This window comes from Bidens hawaiensis, unplaced genomic scaffold (assembly GCF_021521415.1).
Source record: "Bidens hawaiensis isolate Kalapana, Puna unplaced genomic scaffold, B.hawaiensis_p1.1 tig00021509_1, whole genome shotgun sequence".
NCBI classification, from domain to species: domain Eukaryota; kingdom Viridiplantae; phylum Streptophyta; class Magnoliopsida; order Asterales; family Asteraceae; genus Bidens; species Bidens hawaiensis.
The window spans coordinates 206837-233747 of record NW_027493343.1 but is presented as its reverse complement, the minus strand read 5'-3'; the positions used below and the strand labels follow the sequence as shown (position 1 = coordinate 233747).

At 34.7% G+C, this 26911-nt stretch overlaps 3 protein-coding genes across 3 annotated transcripts; 2 read left to right on the top strand and 1 right to left on the bottom strand.

Annotated features, from left to right (window-relative positions):
• Positions 1-6434: 6434 nt before the first annotated feature.
• LOC143563702 (acid phosphatase 1-like) lies at positions 6435-7630 on the top strand. Its single transcript, XM_077051191.1, has 3 exons — positions 6435-6809; positions 6993-7196; positions 7302-7630. Exons 1-3 carry the CDS (start codon positions 6451-6453, stop codon positions 7474-7476), a joined length of 738 nt encoding a protein of 245 aa, XP_076907306.1. The 5' UTR covers positions 6435-6450; the 3' UTR covers positions 7477-7630.
• An 11493-nt stretch (positions 7631-19123) lies between these two features.
• Positions 19124-20334, top strand: LOC143563701 (acid phosphatase 1-like). Its single transcript, XM_077051190.1, has 3 exons — positions 19124-19513; positions 19697-19900; positions 20006-20334. The coding sequence occupies exons 1-3, from the start codon at positions 19155-19157 to the stop codon at positions 20178-20180; spliced, it is 738 nt and encodes a 245-aa protein (XP_076907305.1). The 5' UTR covers positions 19124-19154; the 3' UTR covers positions 20181-20334.
• A 3576-nt stretch (positions 20335-23910) lies between these two features.
• On the bottom strand, positions 23911-25379 carry LOC143563719 (protein CHUP1, chloroplastic-like). The gene is made up of 3 exons (XM_077051203.1): positions 25253-25379; positions 25096-25163; positions 23911-24528 (listed from the first exon to the last, which is right to left on the bottom strand). Exons 1-3 carry the CDS (start codon positions 25377-25379, stop codon positions 23911-23913), a joined length of 813 nt encoding a protein of 270 aa, XP_076907318.1.
• Between the last annotated feature and the right edge of the window lie 1532 nt (positions 25380-26911).

The following is a 26911-nucleotide window of genomic DNA, read 5'->3' as shown; positions in this document are numbered from 1 at the left end:
TTGTTTGATGAATGCAACCCTAAAAAAATTTCACCATTAATGGGAGCATGCAATTGTTGTCATGTTCTTGATCGTCATACCGGCTTTCGATTCATCCTAAAATCAAATTATAAGCATGTCCCGTTTGAGAAAAATAATGAATTAGCAAAACCCTTAATTGGTTTTACACCTAAGTGTTTGTATATGATGTTAGTTTGGGAACAAAATTGGGGAATACTTATAGAGAGACCATGGTTTTCAGGTGAATTAGAATTAGGATTAAACGTTATCTTCATTAATAAATTATTGTATTTTATTAGATGTATTTTTAGAAAATATAATTATGAGTTGAAAGAACCAGACGGCGAGAACATGTTTTATATGTCTGGTGAATAAAAAAATGTCTTTTAAATTGAATCATTAGTTTTTATAGTTAAGTGTTCTTTCAAACATATATCGAACCCGCTTTCAGGCCAACTGTAATGGGGCGAGAAAGAAGAGGAACACCGCCCCCCTCCTCCGGTGATATTGGGGCGATAGGGGGGGGCTAATTGTCGCCGGAAAGGTTTGAAAAATATTAATATTTTAATATTATTATCGTTGACAACGGTTAAAAATAAAAATAATAAAAAATTAATTAAAACAATATATATATATATATATATATATAAACATACACATTCTTTTCCATTTCATACACAATTCATACCAACTTCTTCAAAAAATCTAGCAAAATGAATCGTAGAAACAACTCGAACCAACCGAACCACTTATTCACTCATTTCGGTCAATATCATGGTTCGCAAAACTAACCGAACGTGAACTTACAATGGAACCTGAACAACCAAAACCAACCGACGTATCCGTTTCAATATCCCGACCCGAACCTAAACATGTACGCCAACTATCTCATGCCCCAAAACTTAAAGCCGGCGTTCGGGTCTACACCATCGGAGTCGGAGCCGGTGACGGTGCCGGAGACGCAAACGACACGGGCCTCCAGTTCAAGCCAAAAGCCGACCCGTAAACACAAAAAGAAACAACCCGGTGACCCGACGCCGCAACGCGAGCCATACAAGCAATGGACCGAGGAGGAGGAGGAGGTGACCCTCGCAAGGGCTTGGATCGTCATTTCGAAGGATCCCAACGTCGGTAAGTTTTTTAATATTAAGTATTTATTAAAAATGTATTTAGTGTTTATTAAAAATGTATACTAATTGTGACAAATAATTTTAATTTGTAGCTAACTTTTCAAGCCACCGGGATGTTTTGGGAGAAAGTATTTGAAGCTTGGCTCGCGATAACCGGTAACCCGAAGACTACCGGGAAAAGAAGCAGTTCAAGCACACTGGAAGGGGCTTAACGCCGATTGTCAAAAATTGCCGGGATATTTAACCGGTTGTAAGGGCCCGGTTGGCGTAGCGTGCATATCGACGGCGGCATTATAAGTCAAGCCTTGAGCGACTTTCGAGCTCAAGGCCAAACCGAAGGGCGGTCTGGGAAACCGTTCAAGTATTTAAATTGTTGGAAAAAACTACGCATTGCGCGAAATGGAACGGGGCACCAACCGTTCCGGTCTCCCGACGAGCCGGCTCATCCCGGCCTTCAAAAAATTCTACGACATTGTCGTCGACAAATCCGAGCACACCAAACACACCCTCCGATGCTCGTAACTTCTTCGAGGACGACGCAGTTAATTTAGCCGACGACGAAGAAGTACAGAAGTTGCCTCGACCACGCGGGAGATCGAGAAAAAATAAGGGGGAAGGTTCGTCGTCATCACGATTCAATACGGCGGACAGTGAAGACGTCGGACAATTAAATGAGTTGGTCGGTCATTTGGAAACAAATGCTGCAGAAATAGGAAACAACTTTCGAGCATCCGACAAACAACAAGAAAAGTTGAACTACACGTTGGAATTACGTCAAATGGAATAAGACTACGAATCATTCAAATTGGAGGGGTTTCACGAGGATGTCGCATTATTGTATCAACGACGATGTGAAAAAATGCGCGAATATTACAGATATTAGTTTCTTTTTTTAGTTATGTTTTTTCTAGTTTTGTATTTTTTTTGTATTTCTTTTTAATTTAAATACATTTTTATTTTATTATTTAATTTTCTTGGTCTTTATTTGTTTAGTTTAATTATAAAAAGAAAAATAAAAAAAGATATCGTGGGCCCAGTTTGTAGCCCCTACACCATTACACATCAAAAACAAATTCTCACCCTTGCTGACTGGACGCCACGTGTCGTAATTCGTCCTTATTTGTAGCTCCTCCACTACGCATAGCCTTATAGAGATACATTATCATACATAGTCTCCTAGATTTAGGAAGGGTATGAGTTGTAAAATATACACAATGTGTAAAAAAAAATAACGTAAAAAAAACACAATTTTAAGAAAAAAAAAGACACGATTAAAAAAATAAACAAAAATACAATGTTTTAAATAATGATTTTAAATTCTATAAGCTAGAAATTATAAAGTGAAAACTTAAAATCTTATATCGTAGAGTTTGACAAGACGAACCTCTTCTACCTAAAAGATCTAGGTTATGTATATGCAATTATATATATGACCACGTGTTTGTTTTAAATAAAATCAATGGCCTAAAATCCCTCGTACGCTTTATACGATAAGAGATATTTTATCCAAACTTTTCCCAACCTTATGATAAAAGAAAAAGAATATAGTCCTTTCTAGAAAAAAAGAAAAATAAAACATAAGAAGACACTTCACAAGGCAACAAAACACACTACTTGTATAAAACGTGGGTTTATCAGCTCTTGAGTACCAAATAGTGACCACACTTTACTACAAAAATACATTTACGGTCACAAGCCTCTCCAATCAATCAAGCAATCATACACATTGAAGTCTCACTAAAAGCAAAACCATAAATAGAGTCTGGAAATGGTGGAATGTAAGCACACCGTACCTCTATCCATAGAGATAAAGAGGTGGTTTCCAGAAAGACCATCAGCTCTAGAATACATATGTATGGAGCAATATAAGGAAATCAAAGTTCATCGGTAAATAATATATATATATATATAAATATATATATATATATATGGGAAGAAAATACCATTATTGTGTGTGACCAGAATAAGGTAGATAAAAGCCATAAAGTGTTCATTTCTCCATAAAAATCTTTAACTTTAATTCTACTTTTCCAAGAATTCATATCCTCAACGATGTTCTCTGAGAGGTTTAGGTCTATCAGATCATGTCTAATCCTCTCATCTCATGTAAATTTAGGCCGTCCTCAACCCCTCCTCCCCTCTATAGTAATGTTTTCTACGGATCTAACAGGATTCGTCGTCTGTCTTTTCTTCACATGTCCAAACCATCTCAATCTCCACTCTCCTATCTTGTCTGATATGTTCACTACTCCTAATCTATCCCGAAACATGATGTATTTGATTATTATGATAAAACTTTTGATATATTTGATTAAGTGTGTGTTTTGATATTTTATAGTTATGTTGGGAGTGACCAAATGTGTGTGTGAGATTGAAAAAAAATAATAACATTGTCTTTTTATTAGGTTGTTTTTTATAATATTTTCATCATGTCTCAAATAATCAAGTAGATTGTTAAAAAATTAATCGAGTAGACCTAGATTATTTCAAATTTTATACATATATAAAAATTAATTCTACAAATATAAAATTAATTTCAAGTTTTACAAATATAATCTTATCTTAAATATATATATAAACGAAACCTTTAATACATCTCTGGTTGTTATCTACATTATCTCAAGCCACCAGATTGTTTTATGTGTAAATGAATGATTGCCATACATTTGACCCGAATTCATGGGTATGAGTCTCACCAAACCCAGATAGCCTTAAACGGGTTATAAAGTCTCATTAAATTATAAATTACTTTCACCAATGATTTAATTCACAAATCCTATAAAATAGGGATATATAAAAAATTAAAAATTAATTTTTTTAAAGTATATTATTAATAATTAATAAACAATTTTATATTAAAAAATAAGCGAGTTATAAGTTTCATCAAACCCATATAGCTTTCATATCAAGTTAGATCATATATATATATATATATATTTTCTCTATCAATCAATCAAAAGATCTAGAAATTCTTTTTTCTCTATTATACACATGCCTTTAAAAAATTTACAGACCAATCCTTTTTCTCTACTATACATATAAGTGCTTTTTAATATGGCACAGTGGTAGAAAGTTGTGGTTTTCAATGGAGATCTAAGTTTAATCCTTACTAACAACATTTTGGGGAGAACATGAGTGACTCAATGAAGAAATACTGAGATATTTGTGATTACCGGTTCCATTCTAAGGGCGTCCGAACTTTAAAAAGTGTTTTTTCTCCAGAAATGAAGATAACTTGGAGACGCTTAAGGGCTCCGTACGACTGGGTTGAGCCAGCTGGTGGTGGTCTTTCGTCATTGAGTCACCTCGTACAGAGTATAATCAATTCGTTGTTTATCGGCCAAAAAAATTCTAAACATTATGATCTGTAGAATGGATAACGTTGTATATGTGTTTTCCAATCCTTACAACAAGGACCATAAAGAAGAAAGATTGGAACCAAAGGGTAAACAGGGAACCCCACCTTAACTTTGAGATTATTATTTGATTTAAAATTATCTTCGATTGTTAAATAATTAAACTAGGTTATATGTAACTAATATCAACTAGATCCCCCCCCCCCTTCCGTTTTGTGCTATGTGTTAAGAGAGATCGATTTGGTTTGTAATTGTACCGTTATCTAGCCGGCGCACGGTATAGCTACCAATAAAGACATTTGAATTGAAAACATAAAAACAAATGCTTAATCGGTTAAGATAAATAACAATACTAATACTGATTTTTTTGTAGGTTTTTTACCTATGCACGATATAAAGGATTTAACTAAATTATAAATTATACTGAAACTGTAAATTAACCAACGTTTTAAAAATTTCATTGGTTAAACTAATAACCTTTTAAATATTTATAAAAATTAAAACTTTAAAAATTGCAATTAAGTATCTACGACGCCGTATAAAACGTCATCAAGGGCTTGAGTGTCTCAAGCCCGAGACAAAATTAGCTCACTTGTGGTCATTATAGCATTCCATTATTTTGACTTGAAATATTCCAAAAAGAAACATTATCGGCGTCAGGGATCCTCATTTAAAAAATATATAGATGATTTGAGGTGATTTGAGGTTAGTAGTATAAGTAATTAATTGGCTGAAATTTATACCAATTTTATCTTATCTTACTATCTATTATACTAATTGATTTATAATAATTAATGATTTAAGGTCACATCTAACTCTCTATTCCTATTTATAATTTACTTACAAACATTTATTTTATTATTCTTTCTTTACATACTCACATAGTTATATAGAAGATGAATAGTAACCTCTATAAACAGATATTTACTACTACTCTCTACTATATAGTTTAGAGTATGAAAAATAGAATGTGGAAGCTTTGGTCAGTTTGTTTTAATTTCAATAACATTGTTTATTTCATTTTAACTTCAATAGTTTTGTTAATTTAATTTGACCCCAACATTTTCACGTTATTTTGACCGCAAGAGTTTCATGTATCTATTTGGTTAGTTTTGAGTCTTTTGACTCTGATAGTTCATTATTTTTTATTTCAAAGTTTTTTCCCTATCGTTGAAGGTAGTTTTTTCCTTAATTAATATACACATGTCTTTAAAAATCTACGGACTAATCATGAGTAGCATGGTCCCAGAACGGGTAACGTTGTCCGCAGTTAAAGAGATACTAAGACAACAAGCTTAAAAAATAAAAGATGGGGACCAAACTACCAAAGGATACACAAAAGGAACCCCGCCTCATTCCGATGATTTTCACGTGTCTAGATTGAAAGCTTTTATAACCTACTAACAAATTTTGAGATTTTTTTAATTCAAAATTCTTTTCGATTGTTAAATTAATTAACTAGATTATATGTAACTAAACAGATAATCATAACTAATACTAATTTGAGGTTACTATACACTAGTATAAGTAGTTAATTAGTTGTGTAAAATTTGCTTATTATAATTGTATAATATTGAACAAAATTGTTTTATTTTCTTTGGTATACTTTATGCTTTGGATCACAAGTTAGTTTTAGTATAGTTAGGTTTTAAAGTTTTATCAATATGATTTTCTACAATGTTCATTTATCAATATGTATACTAGTGTTATAAATATTGAAACTTGGCATACAATTGGTTGCACATCAACTAGCCGTAATATCTTGTATGCTAAATTTACATGTGAGACAATAAAAATAGTTATGATAAATGAGAAATAAAACTTATATTATGTAAAATGATTGGAACCCTAAGTGGTAAACTCGTAATATATAGAAAAACAAAGCCCTATTCGACCAAACAAGGGTTATTTGTAGTACCATTTCACAACTCAACATTACTACACATCTTCTTATTATTCAAAACATGGGTTTTATGTTTCTCATCCTTATGGCAACCATTGCAACAGCCGTTGCATTTCCAACCAACGACCAAAACTACTTGGTGATGCCCCATTCCGGCTCCGGCCGCTGCTTAAGCTGGCGGTTTGGCGTTGAGGCCTACAACGTCCGTGAATGGACAAAAGTTCCTGGAGCATGCTTTGACTATGTCGGCCAATACATGCGTGGAAGCCAGTACAAGCAGGACTGCAAACTAGTCTGTGACGAAGCCTATGCGTATGCCAAAGGCCTCAACGTCACTGGCGACGGCAAGGACGTTTGGGTTTTCGACGTCGATGAAACCACACTCTCTAATCTCCCATATTTCCTTGCTGAAGGCAATTGGTAATTTTTTTTAACAACTAATAACCTACTACTAAATCCATCTAAACCACGCTCGGCCTACAATTGGGCTAAATGCGCTTCAGTGGCAGTTGGTAATTGGCAACCGTTAAAAATGGTGTTTTTCCTTAAACCAGATAGATTTTTTTTAATCATATATTGGAACATGTTGTCATGAATATTCAGGGCAATTTACGAGCCGACGTTTGCGGGTTGGATAGAGAAAGCAGAGGCCGAGGCCATACCCCAGGCTCTTAAGTTATACAAAAGACTTATAAAGTTAGGATTTAAGATCGTGTTTATCACTGGATTGTATGAAGAGTTCACGGACCTTCGTATAAAAAATCTAAAGGCAGCTGGCTATACTGAATGGGAGAAGCTCTTCTTAAAGTCAGTAATTCCAGGCCGTCTCTGAGAATTCCTTATTTTAGTTATACTATAAAAATCAATAATTTTTTCAAAATGTATATTTGTTAAACTTAAAACTATGTGTAGGGGACCGAATGATGATCATAGTGCAGTGGTGTTTAAATCAAGCAAAAGAAAGGAGTTAGAAGAGGCTGGATACAGGATTAGAGGAAACATAGGTGATCAATGGAGCGATTTAATCGGTACCAACACCGGAGATCGCACCTTCAAGATGCCTAATCCTATGTACTACGTCAGTTAATCGATATCGAAGAACCGGTGCTTCAAGTTTCTAGTTGGTGTGTGTTGTATAAATAAGACTTGTTCAAAGTCAAGTAAACTAAACTTTGTTTGTACAAATAATAATTAGGAATTGAAGCACTTATTATGAATGAATAAGAAAATATTTACTATCATTAATTATTAGTAAACAATATACATATACATAAGTGGATAAACAATAATGAACCATATATACCAAAAGAAATTGAAGCAAGATCTGTATTCAAAATCCCGTTCCAAGATATCAATAGCACGAAATACGCATAGAGATAATTGAGGTCATTGAACAAGTGTAAAGTCGATGTATTGATAGCATATATAGCCTCTCTTTCAGCGAAACTGAAAGTCAGAAGAATAGACTGACTAACTTATACACTCTTTAAATATACTCATAATTCTACGCATTTTTTTTACAATATGACTAAAACAATAAAATCATCGCCAATTAGAGAGGAACACTATATCATGCACTTTCATACCGCTAGGCGTAGTAATTATGTAGCTTATTAAAATCAAATTTGCAAACATGAAGTGGGTAAAGATTATACCGATTGATCATCGACAGGTAGCATAATGATATATTACCGACAATTGTGTTGTGTTGGAAACGATATGCTTTTTCCTAAAATATCGATGACCCTTTACTGACATATTACCGATGACAATTTAGTAGCAGTTTACCGATATATTATCAATGGTTACTTTGCTCATTCACCTAAAGATTTTACCTATATATTATCAATTTAGTGGCAGATCATGTAATCAACTGTGATAACTTTTATAAAACCTGATTAATGACCAAACTTGAATTTTATGCATATTTTTGAACATTACTTAACTAACCAATTAATTATTAAACAAGACCCGAATCACCAATCCTATTTTCAAATTATAAACCTATACTTCTAAACATATTAATAAAAGAAAAAAAAATAAAAAGTAGTAGTACTACTACTACTACTTTTCTTCACTATGGATCTTGAACTTGAAACGAATTGACGGGATTCAAATGAGTTTGATCGAATAAACGATATGGGCATCCAAGATTTCAAGTTTTAACAAAAACCCATATCGTAGATTTGATTATTGGTTCAATGATGAATTGGGTTTGGTCCAGATGAGACTAATCGTTTCGCATCGCCGTATCTTGGATCGATTTCTTCTTGTTGTGGGTGGTTTGGTGGTAGTGGCGGGGAACGGTGGCAGGCAACGGTGGAGTGGGGTGGTGGAGGTGGTGGTGCAATGGTGAGTATGGTGGTGGATGGAAGTCATTGGGAATATTCCGGCGATGAAGAGGTGGAGGAGTAGTAGTAGTAAGAGGATATTCCGGTTAATGGTTTACATATTTGTAAGTTTTGTTGGAGGGAGATGATGAATGATGGTGAAAATAATAAAATAGGAGGTATTTATAAGTGATGGTGATATGTATTGGGTTTAAATTGGGATTTGTTATTTGAATATTTATGTTTATCATGTTATTGTTTTAGTATAGTAAGGAATTTAAATTGGTAATTCAAATTTGTTTTTGTTGAGTTTTGATTAGTAGAATTGTAGTACAACTAAAACAGAGCATAGCTATCTTAAATTCTTAATTCATTATACGGAGTATATATAAACACATTGACATATAGAAATGAAGAACACTAAGTGACCCCGACATATTAAGGATAATCTTAGGGTTAAGTAGATGTTTCCCACGAGGGTTAGGTCCGGCAAAGATGGCTATTCTTCTCCACCTGCAAAACAGACACCGTAAGCTCGTCACTGAGAAGGGGGGGGGGGGTTCCTCCTTGTGACCACCCTCCGGCGTGAGAATCGGACTAGGTTGCTCTAAATATAAGTGTATATAGAGAGAAATAGCTAGAGAGAAGATAATGATACCGTTCCAAGGTGTTGGAGTATTTATAGCCGAAGGTAGGTTTCCAAGCAGGTACGGTCAGCTGTATATAATATTCCTTTTCCACCAACTATGGGCTACGTTCGTGCCATGACGGGAGTTGGTGGGTAGGCAGCGGCTGATAGTGACATTTTGTACTGGAGCGTGCTCCTCCTCGTACTATTGTCAGTGAGCTGTCACCCTGTGATTGGTTCATGGGTTGCTTTTGTCAGATCTTGTCTATTTGTCCATACCTTGGTAGGTATAGTACAAAAGATCTTCTAGAAGCGTACGGACTGGCTCTTTTGGGCGGGAACATTCCCGCCCTACTCATTCCTTCTTCAGGTGACATTACTAAAGTATAAGAGTTAGTGCCTTATACGTGTAGCCTTACTTGTCTTATGGTTTCTTGCTTTCCAAGGTAAGGGGGTATATTCCCTCTTAATTTTGAATCTTTTTGAATCTTTTTGAAATTCGGAGGGTTGGTGAAAGGATAAGGACAGTCCAATAGGTTGAAAGGACGTTGGCGTCTTCTGACGGTTTCAGGATGTGCAGGAAGTTGTGACGACGTGACAGCATGTGGTCAATCTGAACGCTTTTACAGGCGCGTGGGCGCGAGTTTCATGGCACGCGCCATTCTGACATCTGTTGCCAGCTTGCTTTATCCACACGTGTCGCCGTGTCATTGCTCCTACGCTTTCTCTCTCATTCGCATTAAATTCATCGCATTCTTTGCGATGAGTATATAAGGTGGAGAGGGTGTATTTCGTCCATTATCTTCACTTCACTCTTCTTTTTCTTTTAAGCGATTTCCGGCGAATTCTCATCTTTTCCAGCGAGCATTCTTCTGAAACCGCTTTCTTTCATCCTTAACATTAAAAAATGTCTTCTTCTTCTCATGACCCAGAGGTTAACGTCGAAGAGTCCGACGTTTTCCCTCAGAACCCGACATCAACGTCCGATAAGGACGATAAGAGTACTGCTGGCGAGTGTCAGTGTACTCTTTCTCAGTAAGTTTAGCTTTGTTGGATTCGTTTTTACCATACAAGCACAGATCTATCATTTCTATACTAATCCAAACCTAAACGAACAAGTTCTCGATATAAACGTACCGTAAATGAGTCGAACTACGAACACGAGCTGGTCTTGCTGCTTTGGTTCGTCACGACGGTCTAGCACCAACAAGCTCGGGTCCTCGTCTTTGGATCTTGGTTCGGGTCGTGTGTGTTTTGGAGTGTGTTAGAGAATAAGATGGAAATGAATGATGGTTTAGGGTTTAGGGGACATTTATATCCCTTAAAGCCCATGGACCTAAGGCCCATTCTCATTTAACCCATCTCAATTAATCTAAGTCCATGATCCGTTCTTTACTCGATATTAATTAATTAATAACGCGAAATCACAAAACGTAACTTTCTTTATTCAACATTATAAATTTTAGGATGTTACATCTGAGGACCTTGGAATCGCCAATTCCAAGGCCTTGGAATCCGACTTTTATAACACTGGTAAATACACTTTTTACTATTTTAATTTTCATATAGATGTAGTATACAATAAAATTAGAAATATAAACTAAGAATTAGTTAATTGGTAAAGTATTCTATTACCAAAGTAAGAAGAAAAATTAATAAAAAAAATGTTCACAATATGATTTGGGTAAACAGATATGAATATTTTGGATGAGTAGTAGGGTATCAGTTAATACCTTACTCGTGAAAATTTTAAAACCAATCTCATATCTGGATCCCATACTTGACCTATTATCCATTTTGAAAGTTTCGTGTTTCAGGTTTACCCTTCAGGATTTGGTTTATTTACCATCAAACAGTTAATTATTCGTTAGAAATAAACTGAAAAAATGGGATTGATCCGCTTACCTCGCCATCTTCTAACATTGATGTAGCAAGATTTTGAACACAATCTAATCTATGAGCTAAATCCGTGTTTTCCGACAGCAAATTATGGTTAGTTTTTCTTAACTCTTCAACTTCCGACACAATCTTTTGTTCATCTTCCTGCATTTTTTCAAATCGTTGTTGGAAATCCAAACTTTGTTTTTCACTATGTTCGTCTTCTGATTTAATCCTCTTTTTCAACATCTTTATTTTGGCTCGCGCAGCTTCAAGATCCGCTACAACTTTCTTGTAGTCAGCCATTTGTTCCTCAAATCTTCTAATATCAGCTTGTAAAGACTCTATTTTTAGAGCAAAAAATTTAGCTTCCATTTTATTCAATTTTAGACGGTTTTGAAGCTCCATGACTGTAGTTTCTTGCTCTTTTAGACCATTGTATTCAAGTAACTCGATCTCTAAGTTACTCTCTCTTTCTTTAAGGATTCTGACCGTGTTTCTTAGGTTCTTGATCTCTTGCTCATGAGTATCCTTTTCTGCTCGTGATTACCCTTTGGTAGATTCTATATTTGGTTGTCGAGATTCGGTGTTGTTTTCTTCCTACAGTACGAGAAAAACAAGACTTTCACTAAATTATTGCAAGAACAAAAACAGTAAATCTTAATCATTTAATCTTGTTATTAAATGTTGATGTTTTCAAAAAAAAAAATCATTTTACATACTATGTGTATGTTATGTATATAAAAAATCATTAGATTAATATGCTAATATATATTAATTTAACCTTTGAATGTTTATAACTTTATATATATACACATATTTAGATAAGATAACCTAGAGATGACTTACACATCTGTTGGTTATATACATAGAAAAATTAAAATTGGTTCATGATTTATTTTTTTATATTTAAGTCAGATGAATAAAATTTGTATTCCAATCTTTTCCTTATACTTTTGTTGTTTTTAAGATTAAAGAGAGACATAATTTATTTTGTTATTTGTTTCTCACAAGTGGCAAACAACTTTGTTCCGCATAGAACCAGCCTCATATATAATACACAATAACCGACCCATTTTCTATTATTTATATAACTATTGTAGACTAAAAAATCTTGAATATAAAGATGATAAAAGAACAAAATTGGTATATATAAACAGGTTCTTACATGTTTATCTGATGCCTGAGGATCAAAATGGAGATGATTGCCTTTTGAATTTGCCTGCCTTTTGCAATCTGAACAAACATTCTTCATTAGAAAGTTATGAACAAATAGATTTTTGTAGGAAAACAAACAACATAATCCGAATGTTTACGATAGTCACTTGGGGATCGAGAAGCTTTCGATCTTTTGTGTATGATCAATGAATAAAGAACACCACCAAGAGACAATGCTAAAGCCGCCCTGAATTTCCATATTACCGTGGCTATATCTATATTTTCGTTCCCCATTTGTTTGATGAATGCAACACTAAAAAAATTTCACCATTAATGGGAGCATGCAATTGTTGTCATGTTCTTGATCGTCATACCGGCTTTCGATTCATCCTAAAATCAAATTATAAGCATGTCCCGTTTGAGAAAAATAATGAATTAGCAAAACCCTTAATTGGTTTTACACACAAGTGTTTGTATATGATGTTAGTTTGGGAACAAAATTGGGGAATACTTATAGAGAGACCATGGTTTTCAGGTGAATTAGAATTAGGATTAAACGTTATCTTCATTAATAAATTATTGTATTTTATTAGATGTATTTTTAGAAAATATAATTATGAGTTGAAAGAACCATACGGCGAGAACATGTTTTATATGTCTGGTGAATAAAAAAATGTCTTTTAAATTGAATCATTAGTTTTTATAGTTAAGTGTTCTTTCAAACATATATCGAACCCGCTTTCAGGCCAACTGTAATGGGGCGAGAAAGAAGAGGAACACCGCCCCCCTCCTCCGGTGATATTGGGGCGATAGGGGGGGGGGGGCTAATTGTCGCCGGAAAGGTTTGAAAAATATTAATATTTTAATATTATTACCGTTGACAACGGTTAAAAATAAAAATAATAAAAAATTAATTAAAACAATATATATATATATATATATATATAAACATACACATTCTTTTCCATTTCATACACAATTCATACCAACTTCTTCAAAAAATCTAGCAAAATGAATCCTAGAAACAACTCGAACCAACCGAACCACTTATTCACTCATTTCGGTCAATATCATGGTTCGCAAAACTAACCGAACGTGAACTTACAATGGAACCTGAACAACCAAAACCAACCGACGTATCCGTTTCAATAGCCCGACCCGAACCTAAACATGTACGCCAACTATCTCATGCCCCAAAACTTAAAGCCGGCGTTCGGGTCTACACCATCGGAGTCGGAGCCGGTGACGGTGCCGGAGACGCAAACGACACGGGCCTCCAGTTCAAGCCAAAAGCCGACCCGTAAACACAAAAAGAAACAACCCGGTGACCCGACGCTGCAACGCGAGCCATACAAGCAATGGACCGAGGAGGAGGAGGTGACCCTCGCAAGGGCTTGGATCGTCTTTTCGAAGGATCCCGACGTCGGTAAGTTTTTTAATATTAAGTATTTATTAAAAATGTATTTAGTGTTTATTAAAAATGTATACTAATTGTGACAAATAATTTTAATTTGTAGCTAACTTTTCAAGCCACCGGGATGTTTTGGGAGAAAGTATTTGAAGCTTGGCTCGCGATAACCGGTAACCCGAAGACTACCGGGAAAAGAAGCAGTTCAAGCACACTGGAAGGGGCTTAACGCCGATTGTCAAAAATTGCCGGGATATTTAACCGGTTGTAAGGGCCCGGTTGGCGTAGCGTGCATAACGACGGCAGCATTATAACTCAAGCCTTGAGCGACTTTCGAGCTCAAGGCCAAACCGAAGGGCGGTCTGGGAAACCGTTCAAGTATTTAAATTGTTGGAAAAAACTACGCATTGCGCGAAATGGAATGGGGCACCAACCGTTCCGGTCTCCCGACGAGCCGGCTCATCCCGGCCTTCAAAAAATTCTACGACATTGTCGTCGACAAATCCGAGCACACCAAACACACCCTCCGATGCTCGTAACTTCTTCGAGGACGACGCAGTTAATTTAGCCGACGACGAAGAAGTACAGAAGTTGCCTCGACCACGCGGGAGATCGAGAAAAAATAAGGGGGAAGGTTCGTCGTCATCACGATTCAATACGGCGGACAGTGAAGACGTCGGACAATTAAATGAGTTGGTCGGTCATTTGGAAACAAATGCTGCAGAAATAGGAAACAACTTTCGAGCATCTAACAAACAACAAGAAAAGTTGAACTAGACGTTGGAATTACGTCAAATGAAATAAGACTACGAATCATTCAAATTGGAGGGGTTTCACGAGGATGTCGCATTATTGTATCAACGACGATGTGAAAAAATGCGCTAATATTACAGATATTAGTTTCTTTTTTTAGTTATGTTTTTTCTAGTTTTGTATTTTTTTTGTATTTCTTTTTAATTTAAATACATTTTTATTTTATTATTTAATTTTCTTGGTCTTTATTTGTTTAGTTTAATTATAAAAAGAAAAATAAAAAAAGATATCGTGGGCCCAGTTTGTAGCCCCTACACCATTACACATCAAAAACAAATTCTCACCCTTGCTGACTGGACGCCACGTGTCGTAATTCGTCCTTATTTGTAGCTCCTCCACTACGCATAGCCTTATAGAGATACATTATCACACATAGTCTCCCAGATTTAGGAAGGGTATGAGTTGTAAAATATACACAATGTGTAAAAAAAAATAACGTAAAAAAAACACAATTTTAAGAAAAAAAAAGACACGATTAAAAAAATAAACAAAAATACAATGTTTTAAATAATGATTTTAAATTCTATAAGCTAGAAATTATAAAGTGAAAACTTAAAATCTTATATCGTAGAGTTTGACAAGACGAACCTCTTCTACCTAAAAGATCTAGGTTATGTATATGCAATTATATATATGACCACGTGTTTGTTTTAAATAAAATCAATGGCCTAAAATCCCTCGTACGCTTTATACGATAAGAGATATTTTATCCAAACTTTTCCCAACCTTATGATAAAAGAAAAAGAATATAGTCCTTTCTAGAAAAAAAGAAAAATAAAACACAAGATGACACTTCACAAAGCAACAAAACACACTACTTGTATAAAACGTGGGTTTATCAGCTCTTGAGTACCAAATAGTGACCACACTTTACTACAAAAATACATTTACGGTCACAAGCCTCTCCAATCAATCAAGCAATCATACACATTGAAGTCTCACTAAAAGCAAAACCATAAATAGAGTCTGGAAATGGTGGAATGTAAGCACACCGTACCTCTATCCATAGAGATAAAGATGTGGTTTCCAGAAAAACCATCAGCTCTAGAATACATATGTATGGAGCAATATAAGGAAATCAAAGTTCATCGGTAAATAATATATATATATATATATATATATATATGGGAAGAAAATACCATTATTGTGTGTGACCAGAATAAGGTAGATAAAAGCCATAAAGTGTTCATTTCTCCATAAAAATCTTTAACTTTAATTCTACTTTTCCAAGAATTCATATCCTCAACGATGTTCTCTGAGAGGTTTAGGTCTATCAGATCATGTCTAATCCTCTCATCTCATGTAAATTTAGGCCGTCCTCAACCCTCCTCCCCTCTATAGTAATGTTTTCTACGGATCTAACAGGATTCGTCGTCTGTCTTTTCTTCACACGTCCAAACCATCTCAATCTCCACTCTCCTATCTTGTCTGATATGTTCACTACTCCTAATCTATCCCGAAACATGATGTATTTGATTATTATGATAAAACTTTTGATATATTTGATTAAGTGTGTGTTTTGATATTTTATAGTTATGTTGGGAGTGACCAAATGTGTGTGTGAGATTGAAAAAAAATAATAACATTGTCTTTTTATTAGGTTGTTTTTTTATAATATTTTCATCATGTCTCAAATAATCAAATAGATTGTTAAAAAATTAATCGAGTAGACCTAGATTATTTCAAATTTTATACATATATAAAAATTAATTCTACAAATATAAAATTTATTTCAAGTTTTACAAATATAATCTTATCTTAAATATATATATAAACAAAACCTTTAATACATCTCTGGTTGTTATCTACATTATCTCAAGCCACCAGATTGTTTTATGTGTAAATGAATGATTGTCATACATTTGACCCGAATTCACAGGTATGAGTCTCACCAAACCCAGATAGCCTTAAACGGGTTATAAAGTCTCATTAAATTATAAATTACTCTCACCAATGATTTAATACACAAATCCTATAAAATAGGGATATATAAAAAATTAAAAATTAATTTTTTAAAGTATATTATTAATAATTAATAAACAATTTTATATTAAAAAATAAGCGAGTTATAAGTTTCATCAAACCCATATAGCTTTCATATCAAGTTAGATCATATATATATATATATATATATATATTCTCTATCAATCAATCAAAAGATCTAGAAATTCTTTTTTCTCTATTATACACATGCCTTTAAAAAATCTACAGACCAATCCTTTTTCTCTACTATACATATAAGTGCTTTTTAATATGGCACAGTGGTAGAAAGTTGTGGTTTTCAATGGAGATCTAAATTTAATCCTTACTAACAACATTTTGGGGAGAACATGAGTGACTCAATGAAGAAATACTGAGATATTCGTGATTACCGGTTCCATTCTAAGGGCGTCCGAACTTTAACAAGTGTTTTTTCTCCAGAACTGAAGATAACTTGGAGACGCTTAAGGGCTCCGTACGACTGGGTTGAGCCAGCTGGTGGTGGCCTTTCGTCATTGAGTCACCTCGTACAGAGTATAATCAATTCGTTGTTTATCGGCCAAAAAAATTATAAACATTATGATCTGTAGAATGGATAACGTTGTATATGTGTTTTCCAATCCTTAACAACAAGGACAATAAAGAAGAAAGATTGGAACCAAAGGGTAAACAGGGAACCCCACCTTAACTTTGAGATTATTATTTGATTTAAAATTATCTTCGATTGTTAAATAATTAAACTAGGTTATATGTAACTAATATCAACTAGATCCCCCCCCCCCTTCCGTTTTGTGCTATGTGTTAAGAGAGATCGATTTGGTTTGTAATTGTACCGTTATCTAGCCGGCGCACGGTATAGCTACCAATAAAGACATTTGAATTGAAAACATAAAAACAAATGCTTAATCGGTTAAGATAAACAACAATACTAATACTGATTTTTTTGTAGGTTTTTTACCTATGCACGATATAAAGGATTTAACTAAATTATAAATTATACTGAAACTGTAAATTAACCAACGTTTTAAAAATTTCATTGGTTAAACTAATAACCTTTTAAATATTTATAAAAATTAAAACTTTAAAAATTGCAATTAAGTATCTACGACGCCGTATAAAACGTCATCAAGGGCTTGAGTGTCTCAAGCCCGAGACAAAATTAGCTCACTTGTGGTCATTATAGCATTCCATTATTTTGATTACATTAGAAAATATATACCGAGAATAAAACTTGAAATATTCCAAAAAGAAACATTATCGGCGTCAGGGATCCTCATTTTAAATATATATAGATGATTTGAGGTGATTTGAGGTTAGTAGTATAAGTAATTAATTGGCTGAAATTTATATCAATTTTATCTTATCTTACTATCTATTATACTAATTGATTTATAATAATTAATGATTTAAGGTCACATCTAACTCTCTATTCCTATTTATAATTTACTTACAAACATTTATTTTATTATTCTTTCTTTACATACTCACATAATTATATAGACGATTAATAGTAACCTCTATAAACAGATATTTACTACTACTCTTTACTACATAGTTTAGAGTATGAAAAATAGAATGTGGAAGCTTTGGTCAGTTTGTTTTAATTTCAATAACATTGTTTATTTCATTTTAACTTCAATAGTTTTGTTAATTTAATTTGACCCCAACATTTTCACGTTATTTTGACCGCAAGAGTTTCATGTATCTATTTGGTTAGTTTTGAGTCTTTTGACTCTGATAGTTCATTATTTTGATTTCAAAGTTTTTTTCCTATCGTTGAAGGTAGTTTTTTCCTTAATTAATATACACATGTTTTTAAAAATCTACGGACTAATCATGAGTAGCATGGTCCCAGAACGGGTAACGTTGTCCGCAGTTAAAGAGATAACTAAGACAACAAGCTTAAAAAATAAAAGATGGGGACCAAACTACCAAAGGATACACAAAAGGAACCCCGCCTCATTCCGATGATTTTCACGTGTCTAGATTGAAAGCTTTTATAACCTACTAAAAATTTTTAGATTTTTTTAATTCAAAATTCTTTTCGATTGTTAAATTAATTAACTAGATTATATGTAACTAAACAGATAATCATAACTAATACTAATTTGAGGTTACTATACACTAGTATAAGTAGTTAATTAGTTGTGTAAAATTTGCTTATTATAATTGTATAATATTGAACAAAATTGTTTTATTTTCTTTGGTATACTTTATGCTTTGGATCACAAGTTAGTTTTAGTATAGTTAGGTTTTAAAGTTTTATCAATATGATTTTCTACAATGTTCATTTATCAATATGTATACTAGTGTTATAAATATTGAAACTTGGCATACAATTGGTTGCACATCAACTAGCCCTAATATCTTGTATGCTAAATTTACATGTGAGACAATAAAAATAGTTATGATAAATGAGAAATAAAACTTATATTATGTAAAATGATTGGAACCCTAAGTGGTAAACTCGTAATATATAGAAAAACAAAGCCCTATTCGACCAAACAAGGGTTATTTATAGTACCATTTCACAACTCAACATTACTACACATCTTCTTATTATTCAAAACATGGGTTTTATGTTTCTCATCCTTATGGCAACCATTGCAACAGCCGTTGCATTTCCAACCAACGACCAAAACTACTTGGTGATGCCCCATTCCGGCTCCGGCCGCTGCTTAAGCTGGCGGTTTGGCGTTGAGGCCTACAACGTCCGTGAATGGACAAAAGTTCCTGGAGCATGCTTTGACTATGTCGGCCAATACATGCGTGGAAGCCAGTACAAGCAGGACTGCAAACTTGTCTGTGACGAAGCCTATGCGTATGCCAAAGGCCTCAACGTCACTGGCGATGGCAAGGACGTTTGGGTTTTCGACGTCGATGAAACCACACTCTCTAATCTCCCATATTTCCTTGCTGAAGGCAATTGGTAATTTTTTTTAACAACTAATAACCTACTACTAAATCCATCTAAACCACGCTCGGCCTACAATTGGGCTAAATGCGCTTCAGTGGCAGTTGGTAATTGGCAACCGTTAAAAATGGTGTTTTTCCTTAAACCAGATAGATTTTTTTTAATCATATATTGGAACATGTTGTCATGAATATTCAGGGCAATTTACGAGCCGACGTTTGCGGGTTGGATAGAGAAAGCAGAGGCCGAGGCCATACCCCAGGCTCTTAAGTTATACAAAAGACTTATAAAGTTAGGATTTAAGATCGTGTTTATCACTGGATTGTATGAAGAGTTCACGGACCTTCGTATAAAAAATCTAAAGGCAGCTGGCTATACTGAATGGGAGAAGCTCTTCTTAAAGTCAGTAATTCCAGGCCGTCTCTGAGAATTCCTTATTTTAGTTATACTATAAAAATCAATAATTTTTTCAAAATGTATATTTGTTAAACTTAAAACTATGTGTAGGGGACCGAATGATGATCATAGTGCAGTGGTGTTTAAATCAAGCAAAAGAAAGGAGTTAGAAGAGGCTGGATACAGGATTAGAGGAAACATAGGTGATCAATGGAGCGATTTAATCGGTACCAACACCGGAGATCGCACCTTCAAGATGCCTAATCCTATGTACTACGTCAGTTAATCGATATCGAAGAACCGGTGCTTCAAGTTTCTAGTTGGTGTGTGTTGTATAAATAAGACTTGTTCAAAGTCAAGTAAACTAAACTTTGTTTGTACAAATAATAATTAGGAATTGAAGCACTTATTATGAATGAATAAGAAAATATTTACTATCATTAATTATTAGTAAACAATATACATATACATAAGTGGATAAACAATAATGAACCATATATACCAAAAGAAATTGAAGCAAGATCTGTATTCAAAATCCCGTTCCAAGATATCAATAGCACGAAATACGCATAGAGATAATTGAGGTCATTGAACAAGTGTAAAGTCGATGTATTGATAGCATATATAGCCTCTCTTTCAGCGAAACTGAAAGTCAGAAGAATAGACTGACTAACTTATACACTCTTTAAATATACTCATAATTCTACGCATTTTTTTTACAATATGACTAAAACAATAAAATCATCGCCAATTAGAGAGGAACACTATATCATGCACTTTCATACCGCTAGGCGTAGTAATTATGTAGCTTATTAAAATCAAATTTGCAAACATGAAGTGGGTAAAGATTATACCGATTGATCATCGACAGGTAGCATAATGATATATTACCGACAATTGTGTTGTGTTGGAAACGATATGCTTTTTCCTAAAATATCGATGACCCTTTACTGACATATTACCGATGACAATTTAGTAGCAGTTTACCGATATATTATCAATGGTTACTTTGCTCATTCACCTAAAGATTTTACCTATATATTATCAATTTAGTGGCAGATCATGTAATCAACTGTGATAACTTTTATAAAACCTGATTAATGACCAAACTTGAATTTTATGCATATTTTTGAACATTACTTAACTAACCAATTAATTATTAAACAAGACCCGAATCACCAATCCTATTTTCAAATTATAAACCTATACTTCTAAACATATTAATAAAAGAAAAAAAAATAAAAAGTAGTAGTACTACTACTACTACTTTTCTTCACTATGGATCTTGAACTTGAAACGAATTGACGGGATTCAAATGAGTTTGATCGAATAAACGATATGGGCATCCAAGATTTCAAGTTTTAACAAAAAACCATATCGTAGATTTGATTATTGGTTCAATGATGAATTGGGTTTGGTCCAGATGAGACTAATCGTTTCGCATCGCCGTATCTTGGATCGATTTCTTCTTGTTGTGGGTGGTTTGGTGGTAGTGGCGGGAACGGTGGCAGGCAACGGTGGAGTGGGGTGGTGGAGGTGGAGGTGGAGGTGGTGGTGCAATGGTGAGTATGGTGGTGGATGGAAGTCATTGGGAATATTCCGGCGATGAAGAGGTGGAGGAGTAGTAGTAGTAAGAGGATATTCCGGTTAATGGTTTACATATCTGTAAGTTTTGTTGGAGGGAGATGATGAATGATGGTGAAAATAATAAAATAGGAGGTATTTATAAGTGATGGTGATATGTATCGGGTTTAAATTGGGATTTGTTATTTGAATATTTATGTTTATCATGTTATTGTTTTAGTATAGTAAGGAATTTAAATTGGTAATTCAAATTTGTTTTGGTTGAGTTTTGATTAGTAGAATTGTAGTACAACTAAAACAGAGCATAGCTATCTTAAATTGTTAATTCATTATACGGAGTATATATAAACACATTGACATCTAGAAATGAAGAAACACTAGTGACCCCGACATATTAAGGATAATCTTAGGGTTAAGTAGATGTTTCCCACGAGGGTTAGATCCGGCAAAGATGGCTATTCTTCTCCACCTGCAAAACAGACACCATAAGCTCGTCACTGGGAAGGGGGGGGGGGTTCCTCTTTGTGACCACCCTCCGGCGTGAGAATCGGACTAGGTTGCTCTAAATATAAGTGTATATAAAGAAAAATAGCTAGAGAGAAGATAATGATACCGTTCCAAGGTGTTGGAGTATTTATAGCCGAAGGTAGGTTTCCAAGCAGGTACGGTCAGCTGTATATAATATTCCTTTTCCACCAACTATGGGCTACGTTCGTGCCATGATGGGAGTTGGTGGGTAGGCAGCGGCTGATAGTGAAATTTTGTACTGGAGCGTGCTCCTCCTCGTACTATTGTCAGTGAGCTGTCACCCTGTGATTGGTTCATGGGTTGGTTTTGTCAGATCTTGTCTATTTGTCCATACCTTGGTAGGTATAGTACAAAAGATCTTCTAGAAGCGTACGGACTGGCTCTTTTGGGCGGGAATATTCCCGCCCTACTCATTCCTTCTTCAGGTGACATTACTGAAGTATAAGAGTTAGTGCCTTATACGTGTAGCCTTACTTGTCTTATGGTTTCTTGCTTTCCAAGGTAAGGGGGTATATTCCCTCTTATTTTTGAATCTTTTTGAAATTCGGAGGGTTGGTGAAAGGATAAGGACAGTCCAATAGGTTGAAAGGACGTTGGCGTCTTCTGACGGTTTCAGGATGTGCAGGAAGTTGTGACGACGTGACAGCATGTGGTCAATCTGAACGCTTTTTTAGGCGCGTGGGCGCGAGTTTCATGGCACGCGCCATTCTGACATCTGTTGCCAGCTTGCTTTATCCACACGTGTCGCCGTGTCATTGCTCCTACGCTTTCTCTCTCATTCGCATTAAATTCATCGCATTCCTTGCGATGAGTATATAAGGTGGAGAGGGTGTATTTCGTCTATTATCTTCACTTCACTCTTCTTTTTCTTTTAAGCGATTTTCGGCGAATTCTCATCTTTTCCGGCGAGCATTCTTCTGAAACCGCTTTCTTTCATCCTTAACATTAAAAAATGTCTTCTTCTTCTCATGACCCAGAGGTTTACGTCGAAGAGTCCGACGTTTGCCCCGAGAACCTGACGTCAACGTCCAATAAGGACGATAAGAGTACTGCTGGCGAGTGTCAGTGTACTCTTTCTCAGTAAGTTTAGCTTTGTTGGATTCGTTTTTACCATACAAACACAGATCTATCATTTCTATACTAATCCAAACCTAAACGAACAAGTTCTTGATATAAACGTACCGTAAATGAGTCGAACTACGACACGAGCTGGTCTTGCTGCTTTGGTTCGTCACGACGATCTAGCACCAACAAGCTCGGGTCCTCGTCTTTGGATCTTGGTTCGGGTCGTGTGTGTTTTGGAGTGTGTTAGAGAATAAGATGGAAATGAATGATGGTTTAGGGTTTAGGGGATATTTATATCCCTTAAAGCCCATGGACCTAAGGCCCATTCTCATTTAACCCATCTCAATTAATCTAAGTCCATGATCCGTTCTTTACTCGATATTAAATAATTAATAACGCGAAATCACAAAACGTAACTTTCTTTATTCAACATTATAAATTTTAGGATGTTACATCTGAGGACCTTGGAATCGCCAATTCCAAGGCCTTGGAATCCGACTTTTATAACACTGGTAAATACACTTTTTACTATTTTAATTTTCATATAGATGTAGTATACAATAAAATTAGAAATATAAACTAAGAATTAGTTAATTGGTAAAGTATTCTATTACCAAAGTAAGAAGAAAAATTAATAAAAAAAATGTTCACAATATGATTTGGGTAAACAGATATGAATATTTTGGATGAGTAGTAGGGTATCAGTTAATACCTTACTCGTGAAAATTTTGAAACCAATCTCATATCTGGATCCCATACTTGACCCATTATCCATTTTGAAAGTTTCGTGTTTTAGGTTTACCCTTCAGGATTTGGTTTATTTACCATCAAACAGTTAATTATTCGTTAGAAATAAACTGAAAAAATGGGATTGATCCGCTTACCTCGCCATCTTCTAACATTGATGTAGCAAGATTTTGAACACAATCTAATCTATGAGCTAAATCCGTGTTTTCCGACAGCAAATTATGGTTAGTTTTTCTTAACTCTTCAACTTCCGACACAATCTTTTGTTCATCTTCCTGCATTTTTTCAAATCGTTGTTGGAAATCCAAACTTTGTTTTTCACTATGTTCGTCTTCTGATTTAATCCTCTTTTTCAACATCTTTATTTTGGCTCGCGCAGCTTCAAGATCCGCTACAACTTTCTTGTAGTCAGCCATTTGTTCCTCAAATCTTCTAATATCAGCTTGTAAAGACTCTATTTTTAGAGCAAAAAATTTAGCTTCCATTTTATTCAATTTTAGACGGTTTTGAAGCTCCATGACTGTAGTTTCTTGCTCTTTTAGACCATTGTATTCAAGTAACTCGATCTCTAAGTTACTCTCTCTTTCTTTAAGGATTCTGACCGTGTTTCTTAGGTTCTTGATCTCTTGCTCATGAGTATCCTTTTCTGCTCGTGAATACCCTTTGGTAGATTCTATATTTGGTTGTCGAGATTCGGTGTTGTTTTCTTCCTACAGTACGAGAAAAACAAGACTTTCACTAAATTATTGCAAGAACAAAAACAGTAAATCTTAATCATTTAATCTTGTTATTAAATGTTGATGTTTTCAAAAAAAAAAATCATTTTACATACTATGTGTATGTTATGTATATAAAAAATCATTAGATTAATATGCTAATATATATTAATTTAACCTTTGAATGTTTATAACTTTATATATATACACATATTTAGATAAGATAACCTAGAGATGACTTACACATCTGTTGGTTATATACATAGAAAATTAAAATTGGTTCATGATTTATTTTTTTATATTTAAGTCAGATGAATAAAATTTGTATTCCAATCTTTTCCTTATACTTTTGTTGTTTTTAAGATTAAAGAGAGACATAATTTATTTTGTTATTTGTTTCTCACAAGTGGCAAACAACTTTGTTCCGCATAGAACCAGCCTCATATATAATACACAATAACCGACCCATTTTCTATTATTTATATAACTATTGTAGACTAAAAAATCTTGAATATAAAGATGATAAAAGAACAAAATTGGTATATATAAACAGGTTCTTACATGTTTATCTGATGCCTGAGGATCAAAATGGAGATGATTGCCTTTTGAATTTGCCTGCCTTTTGCAATCTGAACAAACATTCTTCATTAGAAAGTTATGAACAAATAGATTTTTGTAGGAAAACAAACAACATAATCCGAATGTTTACGATAGTCACTTGGGGATCGAGAAGCTTTCGATCTTTTGTGTATGATCAATGAATAAAGAACACCACCAAGAGACAATGCTAAAGCCGCCCTGAATTTCCATATTACCGTGGCTATATCTATATTTTCGTTCCCCATTTGTTTGATGAATGCAACCCTAAAAAAATTTCACCATTAATGGGAGCATGCAATTGTTGTCATGTTCTTGATCGTCATACCGGCTTTCGATTCATCCTAAAATCAAATTATAAGCATGTCCCGTTTGAGAAAAATAATGAATTAGCAAAACCCTTAATTGGTTTTACACCTAAGTGTTTGTATATGATGTTAGTTTGGGAACAAAATTGGGGAATACTTATAGAGAGACCATGGTTTTCAGGTGAATTAGAATTAGGATTAAACGTTATCTTCATTAATAAATTATTGTATTTTATTAGATGTATTTTTAGAAAATATAATTATGAGTTGAAAGAACCAGACGGCGAGAACATGTTTTATATGTCTGGTGAATAAAAAAATGTCTTTTAAATTGAATCATTAGTTTTTATAGTTAAGTGTTCTTTCAAACATATATCGAACCCGCTTTCAGGCCAACTGTAATGGGGCGAGAAAGAAGAGGAACACCGCCCCCCTCCTCCGGTGATATTGGGGCGATAGGGGGGGGCTAATTGTCGCCGGAAAGGTTTGAAAAATATTAATATTTTAATATTATTATCGTTGACAACGGTTAAAAATAAAAATAATAAAAAATTAATTAAAACAATATATATATATATATATATATATATATATAAACATACACATTCTTTTCCATTTCATACACAATTCATACCAACTTCTTCAAAAAATCTAGCAAAATGAATCGTAGAAACAACTCGAACCAACCGAACCACTTATTCACTCATTTCGGTCAATATCATGGTTCGCAAAACTAACCGAACGTGAACTTACAATGGAACCTGAACAACCAAAACCAACCGACGTATCCGTTTCAATATCCCGACCCGAACCTAAACATGTACGCCAACTATCTCATGCCCCAAAACTTAAAGCCGGCGTTCGGGTCTACACCATCGGAGTCGGAGCCGGTGACGGTGCCGGAGACGCAAACGACACGGGCCTCCAGTTCAAGCCAAAAGCCGACCCGTAAACACAAAAAGAAACAACCCGGTGACCCGACGCCGCAACGCGAGCCATACAAGCAATGGACCGAGGAGGAGGAGGAGGTGACCCTCGCAAGGGCTTGGATCGTCATTTCGAAGGATCCCAACGTCGGTAAGTTTTTTAATATTAAGTATTTATTAAAAATGTATTTAGTGTTTATTAAAAATGTATACTAATTGTGACAAATAATTTTAATTTGTAGCTAACTTTTCAAGCCACCGGGATGTTTTGGGAGAAAGTATTTGAAGCTTGGCTCGCGATAACCGGTAACCCGAAGACTACCGGGAAAAGAAGCAGTTCAAGCACACTGGAAGGGGCTTAACGCCGATTGTCAAAAATTGCCGGGATATTTAACCGGTTGTAAGGGCCCGGTTGGCGTAGCGTGCATAACGACGGCGGCATTATAACTCAAGCCTTGAGCGACTTTCGAGCTCAAGGCCAAACCGAAGGGCGGTCTGGGAAACCGTTCAAGTATTTAAATTGTTGGAAAAAACTACGCCATTGCG